The following is a 14,067-nucleotide window of genomic DNA, read 5'->3' on the forward strand; positions in this document are numbered from 1 at the left end:
AAATCCTGTTAGTGCTGATCAACAGCTTGGCAAAATGGGAACCAACTTTCTGGGGTTGATTTGATCAGGAGGTGCCAAGATAAGGTGATACCAGTGTGTAAAATACAGGGACTCCCTGCAGTGCTGGAGCAGATCCTCTGGTATCCAGCTGAACATCATCCTTCCTGTTCCAGTCAGGAACACTTCCACAGGCCTGCTAACACACAGCCCCTCAGGCTGGGGCAGCTGGTGAATCCTGCCCTGTGTGCCCCATTTTTCCCACAGGGGAAGTACATCCTGACCCCCAGCCCCATCACCTACGCCGAGGAGCAGCTGTTCCACTTCTTCGGGCAGCTCCTGGGCATCGCCATCCGCGCCGATGTTCCCCTGCCCCTGGACCTCCTGCCCTCCTTCTGGAAGACCCTGGTGGGAGAGCCCCTGGATCCCGACGTGGATCTGCAGGAAGCCGACATCCTCACCTACAACTACGTCAAAAAATTTGAAAATGTAGGTCCCTGTTCTCTCCTTTTTCTCAGGATTCCCCCACGGGCGCATTGCTGCCCGCCCTCGGTGGTGTTTTGACTCCTCTTTGACTTCTCCTGTTGCCCTGGAGAAGTTCCCTGCTCTCTTCTGCTGCTGGGCACGGTGGAATTACGGCTTCTGAAAGATTTACTGGAATGTGGAATTGCTAAACCAGAGCAGAACCCCCAGTGCAGGATTTTGCTGTTGGAATGAGTCCCTGTTGTGGGGAACCTGGGATGAGGCACTGCAGTGCTGGTCACAGGTCCTTGTCCTTGTTCCCTGACAGATCAGTGACGAGACAGAGCTGGAAGCTCTGTGTGCCGAAATCGCCTCCCAGCACCTGGCGACGGAGAGCCCCGACTGCCCCAACAAACCCTGCTGCAAATTCACCTACCTGAGCCTCACTGGGGAGGAGGTGGAGCTGTGTCCCAGGGGCAGGCACATCCCTGTGGGGTAAGGAGCAGCCTTCCAGGTGGGATATGGCACAGAACATCTCTGGAATGGTTCTCCAAGCACAGCATCTCCAGAGGTGCTTTTGTACCAAGTTGGAATGATCTGGGAAAGCTTTGCTTTGGGAGAAGTTGGCAGAACTTGGGATCACTGATGCTGTTTGGGTCTGTAAGAGACAGCTGAGGAGCAGGGCTGGTCCCAGCTGTGGGGGCTCCCACTTGTGAGGGATGGGCAGGTGGGAGGAGAGGAGGAAGCGGAGGACAGCGGAATTGATTGGGAAGCATCGGAGTGCAAAGCGTGTATTGCTCACTCTGGATTATTCCAGATCAGGATCTCTCCTTAAAACCCTTCCATGTGAAACACAGGGTGGGCCATGAGGGCTCTCCCACGTGCTCCTCCCTCATCCCAGATGTGTGTCCCTGCAGGTGGGAGAACAAGGACGTGTACGCGGCCGCCATCCGGAGCCTGCGGATGCGGGAGCTGCAGACCCCGGACTGCATGACAGCAGTGAGGGCAGGGCTGGGCTCCATCATCCCCCTGCAGCTCCTGACCACGCTCACCCCCCTGGAGATGGAGCTGAGGACCTGTGGCCTTCCCTACATCAACCTGGAATTCCTCAAGGTGCTTTGTGGGACATGAGAGGGGGATCCTCCCGTGGGAAGGTGGGAGGGGAGAATCTTCTGCTTTTGGTGCAGCCGGGACATCCATGGGGAACTCTGGCCTGTGCTTGGACATCCCTTTGTCCCCAAGGGGCTTTATTAAGATTTCACTGGATTCAGGAAGTAATAGGGTGGGGTTTGTGCAGAGAGGAGTAAGAGTGTGAACTTCATTTATTTAAAAGCATAGTGGGGGAGATTCCTGAAGGGAGAGGGGAGAGCAGCAGTGGACGCGTGTCCTGTTCCCTCAGGCACACACCATGTACCAGGTGGGACTGATGGAGACGGACCAGCACATCGAGTTCTTCTGGAGCGCCCTGGAGATGTTCACGCAGGAGGAGCTCTGCAAGTTCATCAAGTTTGCCTGTAACCAGGAGAGGATCCCCTTCACCTGCCCCTGCAAGGACGGTGGCCCCGACACCGCCCACGTCCCCCCCTATCCCATGAAAATCGCCCCCCCCGACGGCGCCGCAGGTACGGAACGGCCGCTTCCCGAGGGAAAGGAGCTGGGTCTGCTCCCAGCACCATCCTGGCCTTCAGCCCCCTTTAACTGGTATTTAGTGCTCAATGACAAAGAGGGGCAGGTGGTTATGGGGGTAAATAAGGAGAGAATGGGGTTTTAAACCATGTAAAAATAAAACATCACACAAAACTTGAACTGCATCCAGTGGAAAGTTCCCTGCCCGTGGCAGGAGGGTGGAACTGGATGAGCTTTAAGCTTTTAACCCAAACTGTTCTGGGATTCCAGAATACTTAAAACTTTGCCTTGTAGAGATGCAGAGAGACTTTGCTATTTGTCTGAAATACTTTTGAAATGATTAAACTATTGGAAAAATACTGGCATGAGGCCTGATGGAGAAGCGCAGAAACACGTAAGATTCTGAAGACCCACAACAGGCAGGGATTGGGTTTGGATACCCTCAGGAAGGGGCTCTGGGAGAGCAGGAGGGAAGTGCTGGGTTGAATCTTTAACCCCTCCCGCTGCCTGTCCCGCAGGTTCCCCGGATTCCCGGTACATCCGAGTGGAGACATGCATGTTCATGATCAAGCTCCCGCAGTATTCCTCGCTGGACATCATGCTGGAAAAGCTCCGTTACGCCATCCACTACCGGGAGGACCCGCTCAGCGGCTGAGCAGGAGCAGGGAACACCTGGAGGTGACTCCGTGACTCTGCCGAGTGGAACCCCTTCAGTTCCCGTCCAGCACCTCCCGTGGGACGAGCTGGGGGTTAATTTATTTCCTGAACCTTCGTTCCCGTTACAGTAATTCCCGGAAGACTTCCATTTTGTATTCGTAGACTTTGTGGTGGACTGGTTCTTTTGCTGCCTTGTTTGTGGAATATTTGTAGGATAGTTTAGTAAAGACCGGTTTGTGTATAATTTAATTGGGGAAAAAACCTTTCCACCTGTACATTTCTAATTTTGTAATCCAGAATGCTCTGCCCCGTGCAACCACCACCGGCAGGGAGGGCGTTCCAAGGCCGGGAGCCCTCGGAGGGGAAGGCTCATGGATCACTCTCCCCCGAGAGGTTTTTGAGTACAAAAATGCCAAGTTTGGGTATGGGGAGGGAATCACATGGGCAGGAGCAGAGCACAGGCAGGATTTGTGGCACTTGCTTGAGGTTTGAAGCAGGAACTTCGCTGCCAAACTGCTTTTCCACCTTTCCACCACTTTCCTTGAAATTTTTTTGAACTCTGACTAAGCACACGGGGGCTGCCACAGGGAATTGGGGGGTTCAGCTCAACACTTTTGGGAAAATTTCCAATAGAACAGTGAAAGGGCTGTGATTCCGTTGGGTTCCTGCCCTAGATGTTCTTGAATGTCTGCTTTGCTTAGCCACAAAATAATTTATTGTAATTAAAATATGAGCAGAACAAAACGGCTTCTCTCCAAAGGGTGTAAGATACCACAGTCCATCCCGAAAATCTGGGACTTGATCCCATTTCCCAATGAGCTCTCAGAGCAACTGGGGAGTGCTCAAACACCTGGAACTCATTTTTGTACTCAAAAATCTTTGATCCAAGAGCAAATTATCCTAAAATCCGTGACACCCGGCAGGAGGACGAAGTCACCCGTTGGAAGATAAAGCTTCTGTTTTGTATGGAAAGCCGGGAGCCGACTGCGGAGCGGGAACAGCTCCACGTTTCACTGGTGTTCTGTGGAATGTTTTGGGTGCTTCAGAGCAGCCCCTCCACAGGTGTCTCGTCCCTTACCAGGATTTCTGGGACACTCCAGCTTTGCTGATCCGTCGGATCCCGAGTTCTGAGGAAGAGACCATCCCGGAATCCGTCTGTGCCGCGGGCTCGGTGCTGCCCGTGAGCCGAGTGCCGGCGCGGAGCCGCCCGGGAGGCTCTGGATGAGGTGACTGAACCTTCAGCTCTGTGTCCGATGGCTCCGGAACAGCTCCCGGGAATCCCAGATGTATTTATTGTACATTATTGTGAATAGTGGGAACGCTGAGTGCGTGGGATGCGGGAGAGGCGGTGTGAGTTCGGGATGGGTGTCCTTGTTCTTCCGTGAGCGAGTGGGAATGGGAATGTGTGTGCAGCAGTCGTAGGTAGTCGTCGGCATCCGGAGTCTCCCAACCCCGTGGTTAGGAAGCTGTTACCCTCCCAATGCGTACTGCCCTGTCCAGGGAACAGATCCATGTAGGAAGAATATTTACTCTTGAATCTCGTCCATTTCCTGGTAGAAGCGTTTATGTAGCTCAGAAACCACTCGGAGCAAGCGGGAACACCTGGAGTTTACAACGACCAAGGGAAAACGAAGCCGAAGGAGCGGCTTGGAGCCGGTTTGTTCCCGTCGGGAGATGTGTTCCCAAACAGGAAACGTGGGGAACGCCGGCTGAGTTCCATGGCAGAGCTGTGGCCCCGGGCTGGGCTCTCTCTGGGCTTGTCCTGGGTTCCAGTCCTGGAATGCTGAGGGGCCATCCCAGTGGGCTCCAGAGCTCCGTGTGCCAGCGGTTCCCAAGGCTCCGGTTCCAGCTGTGAGTAAGAAACTGCTGCTACTGTGTGTGTGCTCCTTTGGGAAGCATATCCGAGTGGAGCACACCTGCACCGGCCCCGGGCGTGTGCTGGAACGTTACTTGATCCGTATTTATTACAGTTAATTATTTATGATTACAAATAACGAACTTCTCGTCGCTGCCGTTTGCACCTGGGGGTGTAAATGAAGCTTCTTCTACAGGACAAATGTCGCACCAATAACCAACTTCCATCGACTTTGGTTTGTTCTGGAGAACAGGATGAGCCCCACAAGAGGAATTGTGGGGGTTTTTTGGCTTTTTTTTTTTTTTTTTTTTTAATTCCATGCTCCTGGGAAGGAAGTGCTGCAGCACCTCGGCTGTGGCTCAAATGGCCTTTTAATTAAAGCTTTTCTAATCATCCTTAATTCCTTGTGCTTTAAATGAACTTGACATTGTCTGTACTAGGCTTGTTTGTCGAAGCAAAGATTGGTTTGTGATGATTATTATTATTTTTTTTAATATATATTCATTCAGAATGTAAAATTATACTAAACAATGGAAAAACTCTGGAGCTGGGTATTAGTTCTAGCTTGGTGTGTGTCCATCTCGGTTCCGTACACGGCATTAACCTGTAAGTGCTCTTGGCCATCGAGTGTACACCTGCATAAAGGAGATTCTTAACATCCCTGGAGGTGTTTGTGTCCTTCTCTGGGGCTGCAGGGAATGGGATCTGCTGCTGGAGCTGCCCGAGGCAGAGGAGGAGAGGGGGGAGGAAGGCAGCCGCAGGTTCTCTGTTGAAATCCCACTTTTATGGGTTCTTTGTGTGTACTTGGAACAAAATGTAAGGATTTTGTACCCAAGGGGAGCACGGCCGCTGCTGAGGTTCTTCCTCTGGGATATTCCTTGTGCCTGAGGCACAGCACAGGCTCTGCCACATCAGTCATCAGTTATTTGTCATATGACTGCTTCCTGACCCACAGCACCCCGTTATCCGTCCCAAACCTCAGGGACCAGCTCCCATTCCCTGATCTTCCCACAGCCCTTCTCCCCAGGAATGGGAAGAACAGAGGTTTGGTGACTCCCAGTTTTTAAGTATCTTTTTTCTTTTTTCCTTGTCTAAATAAACACGTGGGGGGAGCATCTGTAAAATGTCTTTCCTTGAGGAGATCCCTCCAGCCATCGTTGGGCTCTGGCTGTTCCAGTGGGACGGAGTTGGCACCTGAGACGAGGCCTTGGTAATGACCCTGCCCCAGGGGTGGCTAATTAGCCCTGCCAGTGCCATCTGCTGCACCTCTTTAATTAGGCTGATGCCCACAGGTGTTTTCCAGGATCTGCTCCACTTCCCTAAGTCCCAGGGCAGGGAATAATGGTGGGAATGGATCTGCCAGCCCTCACAAGGTGGGGTTGGGACATGCCCTCGTGTCACCCCATGGGATAGATGGCACTGCACAACAGTTTGGGACAGCATCAGAGAAATTTTATTCCAAGGAACCTAAAAAGCTTTTAAATTGAAAATGCAGCACTGAGAAGCCTTGGAGCCCCAGCCCCTCGACCCTGCTCTGTGTGGGACAGCTCCAGAACACCAACTGCTCCCTGCTGGAGTCACCGGCTGTGCCTGAGCATTCCAGGGCAGGACACAGCGGGAGCTCGGGGTGGCACAAATCCCACGCTGGGGCGGCACAAGGAGCCCACACGGGCACAGAATTCAGGTGGGGCCCCAAGGTGAGATTCTGCTTGATGCCTTGGGGTGGTGCTCAAGGCAATCAGAGACATAAAAACCTGAACTTTGCTCTCACAGATTAAAAATAGAGATTTAAAAATGGTCACTGCCTAAAAATTGAAGCTCAGTGTTGAAATTTACTTGCACTCAGACCAACAGGTCTGGCAGAGCCTGGGAACGGGGCCAGGCGCTCCACGTTTTCCACAGGCACCGGCTCACTCCTCCGCCTGTCCGGCCGCTGGGCTCTGGGCTTTTGCCTTAAGGGAGGGGAAAAAGAAAAATGCTGTTCTCAAGTATGACTTGATTAGGGAGGGCTGTAAAAAGCAGCTCCTTGTCCCGGCAAAGCCATCAGGAGCTGCCCCTGCAGCCTCACCTTGGAGCTCCGGCGCCGGAGGCCGCTGCGCCCGTCCGACAGCCCGAGGCTCCTTCCCCCTGCAGTGCTGGAGCTGTGGAGCAGGGACAGGGACACCTTCAGAGGAGGCAGGATAAACACAGGACAATACAGCAGGGAGACAGGGAAGGTCGAGGGGGAGGCCCTTTTGCCTCCTCTGACCCTGGCCCAGATGTTTCAGCAGAAGAACAGCTCCTGTTCAGAGCCCAGGTGAGAGCAGAGCACTTCCATGGACAGGGAATGAGGCCTTATCCTACATTTTATCCCAGTGACCAGTGGGCCTGTTCTATTTTGAGGTGAAAACCTAAATTCGTTGTTTGAAACTCAGCTAAGCACCAGTCAAATTCAACTGGGTGAATCTGAAAACCCTTTCAGCCACGGGCAAAGGCAGGGGAATCCAGATTTGCACCACAGGAAGCTGAATGGACCAGAAGGCAAAGGTGTTACCTTGGCTGGGCTGGAGAAGTTCTGGAGGAGCTGGAAGTGAAGGTTTCTGCCTGGAAGCGCTGAGCAGGTCTCACTCGTGGCACTGTCCCAGCTGCAGAGTCACCTCTGTCCTTCGGTGTCCCCTCGCTGCCATTCCCCTTCCCAGGCTTCCCCCTTGTGGCCGGAGCGTCACCGGCTCTCCCTGGGGGGGACAACGCTGCATTCCCAGCCTTGGCCGTCTCCATCCTCAGCCTGGACCCCGGAGCAGAGCACAGCCCCAGCTTCCCAAAGCTTTCTGTGTGCCAAGGAGAAACATCTCCTGCAGGGACAGGACATGGAGCTCAATGGGAACAGCAGCTGCAGCATCAGGAACAGCCCTGTGTCCATCCCAGGATCTCCAAGGACATGGTTCCAGTGATTTAATCCCTCCCTAAACCCAGACCGAGGGGACAGGATGGAAGATTTTAGAGACAGAACAGGGTAACAGCATCTCAGTGCAAGCACAGAGGAGCTCAGGCTGTGCCCTGCCCACACCTTGGTGCCGGATCCGTCGCCGAGCCGGCTCTGGCGATTCCCGTCTGTCCCCGCAGGGCTGAGGAGCCGGCAGCTCCCGGGCTGGAATGTCACCTGTGGGGCTGGCAGGACGCAGGTCACAGTGATGCTGCAGCAGAACACACAGTGCTGGTCAAGTGAAGCTCACTCAGGTGAAAATTCCTGGGAAAACACTGCAGAGCAGCAGTGCTCAGGGAGGCTAAGGTGAGTAGGGAATTGTTATCGTGGAATCCCAGAATGGTTTGGGTGGAAAGAGATCTTAAAGCTCATCCAGTTCCATTCCCCTGTCAGGCTGGACGAGGCTTGGAGCAACCTGGAATAGTGGAAGGTGTCCCTGCCTATGGGAGTGGGATGGGATGGGCTTCAACATCCCTTCCAACCCAAACCATTCTGGGATTCTGTGATATGCTCTGAAGTTTTATCAGATCTCATTCCCAGAACACAGATTTTGCTGTCCCTCAGGAGAGGAGAGGCCCAGAATAACCAACCCAACTCCAGCTTCACCAGTTTGTTGGGACTAAGAATGGGAAAGAGCCATGACACAGAAAATGGCTGAGCTCAGCATTCTCCCATCTTGTCTGTAACAGCAGCAAGTTCCAGAGGACTCTTCCCTGGGCACACCACTCCCAGGGCTGGAGTCTGTTCTCTGCTTCCTCTCCCACCCAGTTTCACCCTTGTGCTCCTCTCCCCCCTCAGCTGACTCATCCAGGGCTCAACTTCATTTTCGGTGTGACTCAAACGTTCTGATTGTGCAACTTCAGGCCCTTTTGTTTGGTTTCATTACCAGAGCTTTCAAATTATTCCAGTACTTCTCAGGAGGAGCCTCAGTGTGGCACAACCCTTCACATGGATCCCAGAGCTTTGTGTGGCAAGATCTGAGCCAGGGACAGCTCCCTGAATTCCTGAAACGTGCCACAAGAGCCCCCGGGACTGGGCCCATCCTTGAACTGTGACTCAACAGATCCTGTTCAGTACCTGGTGATGAAAAAGAATCTCCTCTTCCAGTTGGATGCCACAGAATTCACATGGAATCATGATGTCTCCTTCTGCCAGGACAGCTTGCGGCTGGGATGAAGGGACAGCCCTGCGGCTGTTGGACACCTCAGCTTGCAGACCACCGTATTCCCATGGATTTGGAGAAGAACTTCTCTTACTGAACGAGGCAAAGGCACTTGCTGGGTTACACTCTGTCTGTTAGACACGCAACACAGAAAAATCACCTTTCCTGATAAGCCAGGTGGGCATTAAAAAAAAACTGCTTTTCTTGGCAAAGACCCAAACACCAGAGTTCTCACGACATCACCCACACCCTTTTCAGTGACAGCCACAGAAAAGTCTTCACTGCAAACCCCAAGACACAGGGAAGTCCCAAACCTGGTGAAGGATCAGATCTTCAGCAGGGCACAGCTCCTCACAGAACTCACAGGGCAGCATGATCACATCCTTGTCTGCAAGGGAGGGAAGGGTTATGTGCTCTGTGGAGTCTGGTAAAAACACCTCTTGCTGCACCATGAAACCCCTTGGTGCCATTTCTCCTCTCAGAACAAGCTGCACTCCAGGCTCCCCCCAGATCCTCCTTCCCACCATTTTTACTTCGACAAGAACCTCGTTCCCTGCCTGGGCTCCCACCACACACCAAGGTCAGAGACTACAGCTTTTATTTCTTCTTCACTTGCTGCTTTGCTTTAGAAGTCTCAAAAAGACTAATTTTGACCTTCTGAAATACCTAGATAATCTTTAACATTACCAATCCAAATTTTCCTTTTCCCCTCCCTCAAATTTAAAGAAAAACCCCACCACAGCAGCGTTTATACCTATTTTGCTATGGTTTGATGTGCTAAAGGAGCCTGGAGAGTCACTGAAGATGTTGGACAGGTCAGTTCCACCCAGATGGGCAGACTGTCCAGGCTCTTTGGTGTAGTTGTCTTCCCAGAAATCCCTGGGAATCTCAGCTGCAGTATTATGGTGAGGATTATTCTCACTCTGCAGGCTGAGAGCCAACACATAGTCCAGGTCAGCGTTCCAGTCTTCAGGAAGTTGGGAATGAAGGATTTCAGGTCTCTCCAGCTCATCCCCTTCAAAAGATAAATATTGTAAATTTGGGAGAACATCAACCCTGCCACCAGCAGCTCCCTCTGGGCATCAGACTCAACCCCAAGGTTTCACATGTGGACTCTCCTGGAGTTCAGCATCTCAAAGCCAAGGGTGTTTGTACCAAATCCAGGAGGATGAAGGAGAAAAATCATGGCCCAAATTCCAGTGAGCAAACAACTCCAGCTTCATTTTTAAGCCAGGTACTTTGAGACAAAGAAAGGAAGCAACTGGGCTTTCACCCCAAGCACCCCAGCACTCCTTATTCCATGGGTAAACATTCCCACTTGGGGCCTCTGGAGTGTTCACTACTCTGTATTTTCACAGAAAGGAATCACAGAACCTTACACCTGGACCAGCTACCAAATGAGCAGCCAGTTCTTCTTCCTTTCTCCACTTTTTCTCACTTTTGATTCCTTTGTGCTGTTCCCATAAATGTCCTTAAGGAACATTAGAGGTTCTGTCCCTCGAGTTCTGTCCTTAAGGGCTGTGTCCCTGGAGTTGTGTCCCTACGGTTTTGTCCCTGGACCTGTGTCCCACAGCTGCTCTAACTCTCCTTCTCCCCCCCTCTGGCTCTTCCCAAGCCCATCCCCGGTACCTGCTCCCGGTCGGCTCCTCACGGCTCCATCCTCCTTCCCAAATCCCGGCGCTCTCCTGCTCCCCTTGGCTGCCTTCTCCTCTCTCCCACAGACCCGGGGATGCTCCTTGAGCTCCCTGACCAGGACGTTGCGGCCGCAGCGCCCGCAGGGCTCGGTCCTGGCCCCGCAGTAGAGCTCGTGCTCCTGGAGCTTGTTGAAGGCCAGCTGGATGTCACAGAACTGGCACAGCACGGGGCGCAGGGGGCACGAGGATGCCTGGGAAAACACATGGGATTACTCTTCCCACGTGGAACACTGAGGTTCTCAGTTTGCTCAGCTTTGGAGCTCTCTGTTGTCTCCTCAGCCGCATGCAAAGCCTCGCTAAGGAATAGCCTGGAATAAGCTCCGACGTGGGAATGCAACAACGATGTGCTGGAGGCACAAGCTTGGCAGCTGAAGCTCTGCAGACACTCAGGACATGATTTTAAATCTGCCAGGGTCACGTGGAGCTTTCTGGAGCTGGGTTTTAGACACAGACCTGAAATCCAGCATCATTCCATGAGTACAGCTAAAATCCACGCTGGTGTTTGGGGAACAGACTTGCACCTCATTTACTGCTCAACAAGAACTGCCTGGACATGTTCTTTACCCCACATTGAACAGGTAAGGTGCCCTTCAAAAGGGGTTAAAAATAGATAAAATACAAGATATTTGCAGATGCTGCACCAATAAACAACCTGCACTAATAAAACATCATCATTTGCTTTACAAAACCAAAAGCACCACACACACACAGGCAGGATTAGCTACTCCCAGGGTTTAGTACTGGACAGATTTCCAAAGAAAATCCTTTTTCCCCCAGCAATCAGCAGGCTGAGGTGGCAGTTCCAGAGCTGTCTCTAAAGGAGCCCACGGGAAGGGAAGGGACTGACATTTATAACAAGATTGTCTGTGACAGCAGCCAACTGGATTCAGAACTCAGAAAATCCCACTCTGTCCTATTTTAGTTTATTTTACAGGCTATTTTTAAAGTCTGTTTGGACAGCTTGAGTTATTAAAAGTCACATAATGGCTCCAGCAGAAACATGAAACAGTAAAGGAATGAAAAAAAGTCAAGTCAATCGTATTTTAAATAGCTATTTTTCAACTAATAGGGACAAAAAAATCACCAATTATCACAGATACCCCTTTGATATGAAGCCCTGAGCAGCTCCAGGACTTTAAGGCAGTTCCCAATCCCTTCTTCCAGAGGCTGTGAGTTTAGGAAGCATCACTCAATAAAAGGATGCACAAGCCCCAGGCTGGAATCCAGGTGCTGGCTGACAGAAAGGCTCTGGAAAATCAGGGCTTGGAAACACCACAGCATCCCCCAAGGGTTCAATAATATAAAACCCACCAACCTCGTGATCCTTCAGGAGGCTGCTTTCCATCTTCATCCTACACTTGCAGGTGACCTACAGCAAGGAGACCTCATTAGATTAATTACCACAGAAATGAGCAGTTTCAGAGCAGAGATGTGCCTCTCACCTGCACATGTTCAGACTCAATGTGGTTCTTCATCTCAGACTTTGGGATGGAGTCACTGCAGTAGGGGCATATTTCAATATTTCTTCTACAGTGGATTTCATGGATGATGAAATTAACTGCAGGAATATCCTTTTTGCTGTGAGAAAGTCGCTGAGGTTACTGAGCAGAAACACGCTGACAACACATCCAAGCAGTTGTACACAACAAAAAAGTAATGCTAAGAAAGATTTCAATGAATTCATGGTTCCAAGTGAGTAGAGAAAGGCCCAGCCAGGCCGCAAGGTTCCAGCACAGGTGGATATTCATGTACTTGACATGCAAAAGTCACACTGCATTAAGATAAAATCCAGGTGGATTTATTTCCTTACATGAAAGACACGTCTTGCAGCACAAACAAGTTATCGCCAGGTTCGAGTTAATAAATTAGTCTGAAAAGATAAAAGTTCCTTCCTGAAAACAACTTGGCTCTGAGAGGCCAAACAGCGGTTTTTTCTGGGGGAGGGGCAGGAAATCCTGACAGATCCCGTTCCAGGAATGATGGAACCATGGAATGGTTTGGGTTGGAAGGGACCTTAAAGCTCATAGGAACACCTTCCACAGACCAGGCTGCTCAGAGCCCCAGCAGTAACAACGCTACTCAGTACCCCCCAAAATCCCCCAACTCATCTAATTTCTAATATTCTCACTTTCTGTCTTGAAACCAAACACAAAAGGACCAAAAGGAACTGAGGCACCTGGAGCTCAGTCCTTACTTCTGCCTCAAACAGGCAGCATCATTTCCACGTGGATCATGCCCTTTCCAAGAAATCCACCTTGAAAACACCCAATTTAACTTTATAACCTCTCGTTTGCTAAAACTACAGCTGTTTAGCTTTCTCCTCTGCCAGATCCCCGCCAGCCAAAAGCCTGGCAAAGCAACAAAGTCCAACAGCAGCAGCTGAACTGCAGAGACCAAACAAACCAGGCTGATGTTGCAAGAAACTGTTTGGATTCTGATGTCTCTTGGGGAAAAACAACAACAGAAAAAGTTAATTTCTTTAGCTGCTTGTATTCGAGACAGAACTTGTGAGGTGACTCCTTGTCAGCCACTGAATTCCCAATGCTGGGGCTCTGCAGAGATGTGAAATCAGAGAAAAAAATTTCCACAACAACACTGCCTACTGACCCTATTTTTATATTTCTTCTCCTGAGCCACGGAACTGCTGAAAAAAACTTGGAATCGTGTACTTTGTGTGGACCTCACTGAAAACCGAGCCTGGATTTTGATGCTAACGTTTCGGTTTCTATTCAGTTCCCCACTAAGCCAGACGGGAAATCCGACGCCCAAACGTTTTATAGAAAGGCAGTACGGTCGTTATCACGCCGGATCCCCGGGATTTCACAGCACTCCGAAGAGTTGTACCCCGATGTAACGGCCGGGCCGGCTCGGCCCGACCCTCACCGACCCCCGGCCCCGGCCCTCACCGACCCCGGCCCGGCCCGGCCCTCACCGACCCCCGGCCCCGGCCCTCACCGACCCCGGCCCGGCCCGGCCCTCACCGACCCCCGGCCCCGGCCCTCACCGACCCCCGGCCTGGCCCTCACCGACCCCCGGCCCCGGCCCGGCCCGGCCCTCACCGACCCCCGGCCCGGCCTGGCCCACACCGAGCCCGGCCCCCACCGACCCCCGGCCCGGCCTTACCAGTTGCCGCAGAGCCGGGACTCGGCCGCGGGCACGGCCGCGATGGCCATGGCTCCGTGCGGTGCCGGGCCCGCTTCCTCACACCTCCGGGCACCGGGCCGGGCTGCTGCCGCCTTCGCCCGGCGGGGAGAGCGCCGGGAGGGACCGGGCCAGGGACCAACGAAAGCGAAAGCGCGGCCCTGCGGGGGTCGGTCGGGGGTGCCGGTCTCCGGTCCCCCGGCCTGGTGAGGGTCGGCTGCGGGTGCCGGTGGCGGGTGCCGATCTCTGCTACCCCAGCCCGGATCTGTGTCGGTGGCCCGGCCCGGGTCGGCTCGGGTCAGGTCAGGTCGGTGCCGGTCTCTAATGCCCCGGCCCGCGTCGGTGGCGGTGTGTGATGGCCCGGCCCGTGTCGGTATCGGTATCGGTGTCGGTGTCGGTGTCGGTGTCGGTGTCGGTGTCGGTGTCGGTGTCGATGCTGCTCTCGGCCCCGCTGTGCCCCGGCGCCCCCGGTGAGCCCCGGTGCCCGCGGCCGCCCCGCAGCCCCGCCCCG

The 14,067-nt window shown here is 52.9% G+C and overlaps 2 protein-coding genes across 6 annotated transcripts in view; one reads left to right on the forward strand and one right to left on the reverse strand.

The window, feature by feature from the left end:
• HECTD4 (HECT domain E3 ubiquitin protein ligase 4) overlaps positions 1-5,258 on the forward strand; it is a 66,909-nt gene extending 61,651 nt beyond the window's left edge. For all 4 annotated transcript variants that reach the window (XM_032128301.1, XM_032128303.1, XM_032128302.1 and 1 more), the window contains exons 72-76: positions 265-486; positions 788-954; positions 1,377-1,572; positions 1,859-2,081; positions 2,604-5,258. In XM_032128301.1, the coding sequence (XP_031984192.1) occupies positions 265-486; positions 788-954; positions 1,377-1,572; positions 1,859-2,081; positions 2,604-2,740 (945 nt within the window). In that variant the 3' untranslated portion in view covers positions 2,741-5,258. The remainder of the gene's footprint in view (positions 1-264; positions 487-787; positions 955-1,376; positions 1,573-1,858; positions 2,082-2,603) is intronic.
• TRAFD1 (TRAF-type zinc finger domain containing 1) lies at positions 4,910-14,044 on the reverse strand. 2 transcript variants are annotated; one of them, XM_032128305.1, is made up of 11 exons: positions 13,539-14,031; positions 11,858-11,993; positions 11,731-11,784; positions 10,351-10,606; positions 9,476-9,736; positions 9,036-9,109; positions 8,637-8,852; positions 7,644-7,770; positions 7,131-7,428; positions 6,666-6,738; positions 4,910-6,549 (listed from the first exon to the last, which is right to left on the reverse strand). In XM_032128305.1, exons 1-11 carry the CDS (start codon positions 13,586-13,588, stop codon positions 6,508-6,510), a joined length of 1,587 nt encoding a protein of 528 aa, XP_031984196.1. In that variant the 5' UTR covers positions 13,589-14,031; the 3' UTR covers positions 4,910-6,507. The 2 variants fall into 2 exon arrangements, with proteins under 2 accessions (XP_031984196.1, XP_031984197.1); XM_032128306.1 differs by lacking the exon at positions 9,476-9,736 and having other exon boundaries at positions 13,539-14,044.
• Positions 14,045-14,067: the final 23 nt, after the last annotated feature.

The sequence above is a fragment of the Corvus moneduloides genome, chromosome 18, assembly GCF_009650955.1.
Source record: "Corvus moneduloides isolate bCorMon1 chromosome 18, bCorMon1.pri, whole genome shotgun sequence".
NCBI classification, from domain to species: Eukaryota; Metazoa; Chordata; class Aves; order Passeriformes; family Corvidae; genus Corvus; species Corvus moneduloides.

What these genes read in the sequence shown, in the direction of transcription:
- TRAFD1 (XM_032128305.1), bottom strand. Translation starts at nt 13,588, where the DNA reads ATGGCCATCGCGGCCGTGCCCGCGGCCGAGTCCCGGCTCTGCGGCAAC. An exon ending in GCCTCCTGAAGGATCACGAG is followed by an intron (nt 10,607 to 11,730) that starts GTTGGTGGGTTT and finishes GTGTTTTCCCAG; the next exon opens with GCATCCTCGTGCCCCCTGCG. An exon ending in AAGATCTGATCCTTCACCAG is followed by an intron (nt 8,853 to 9,035) that starts GTTTGGGACTTC and finishes CGTGTCTAACAG; the next exon opens with ACAGAGTGTAACCCAGCAAG.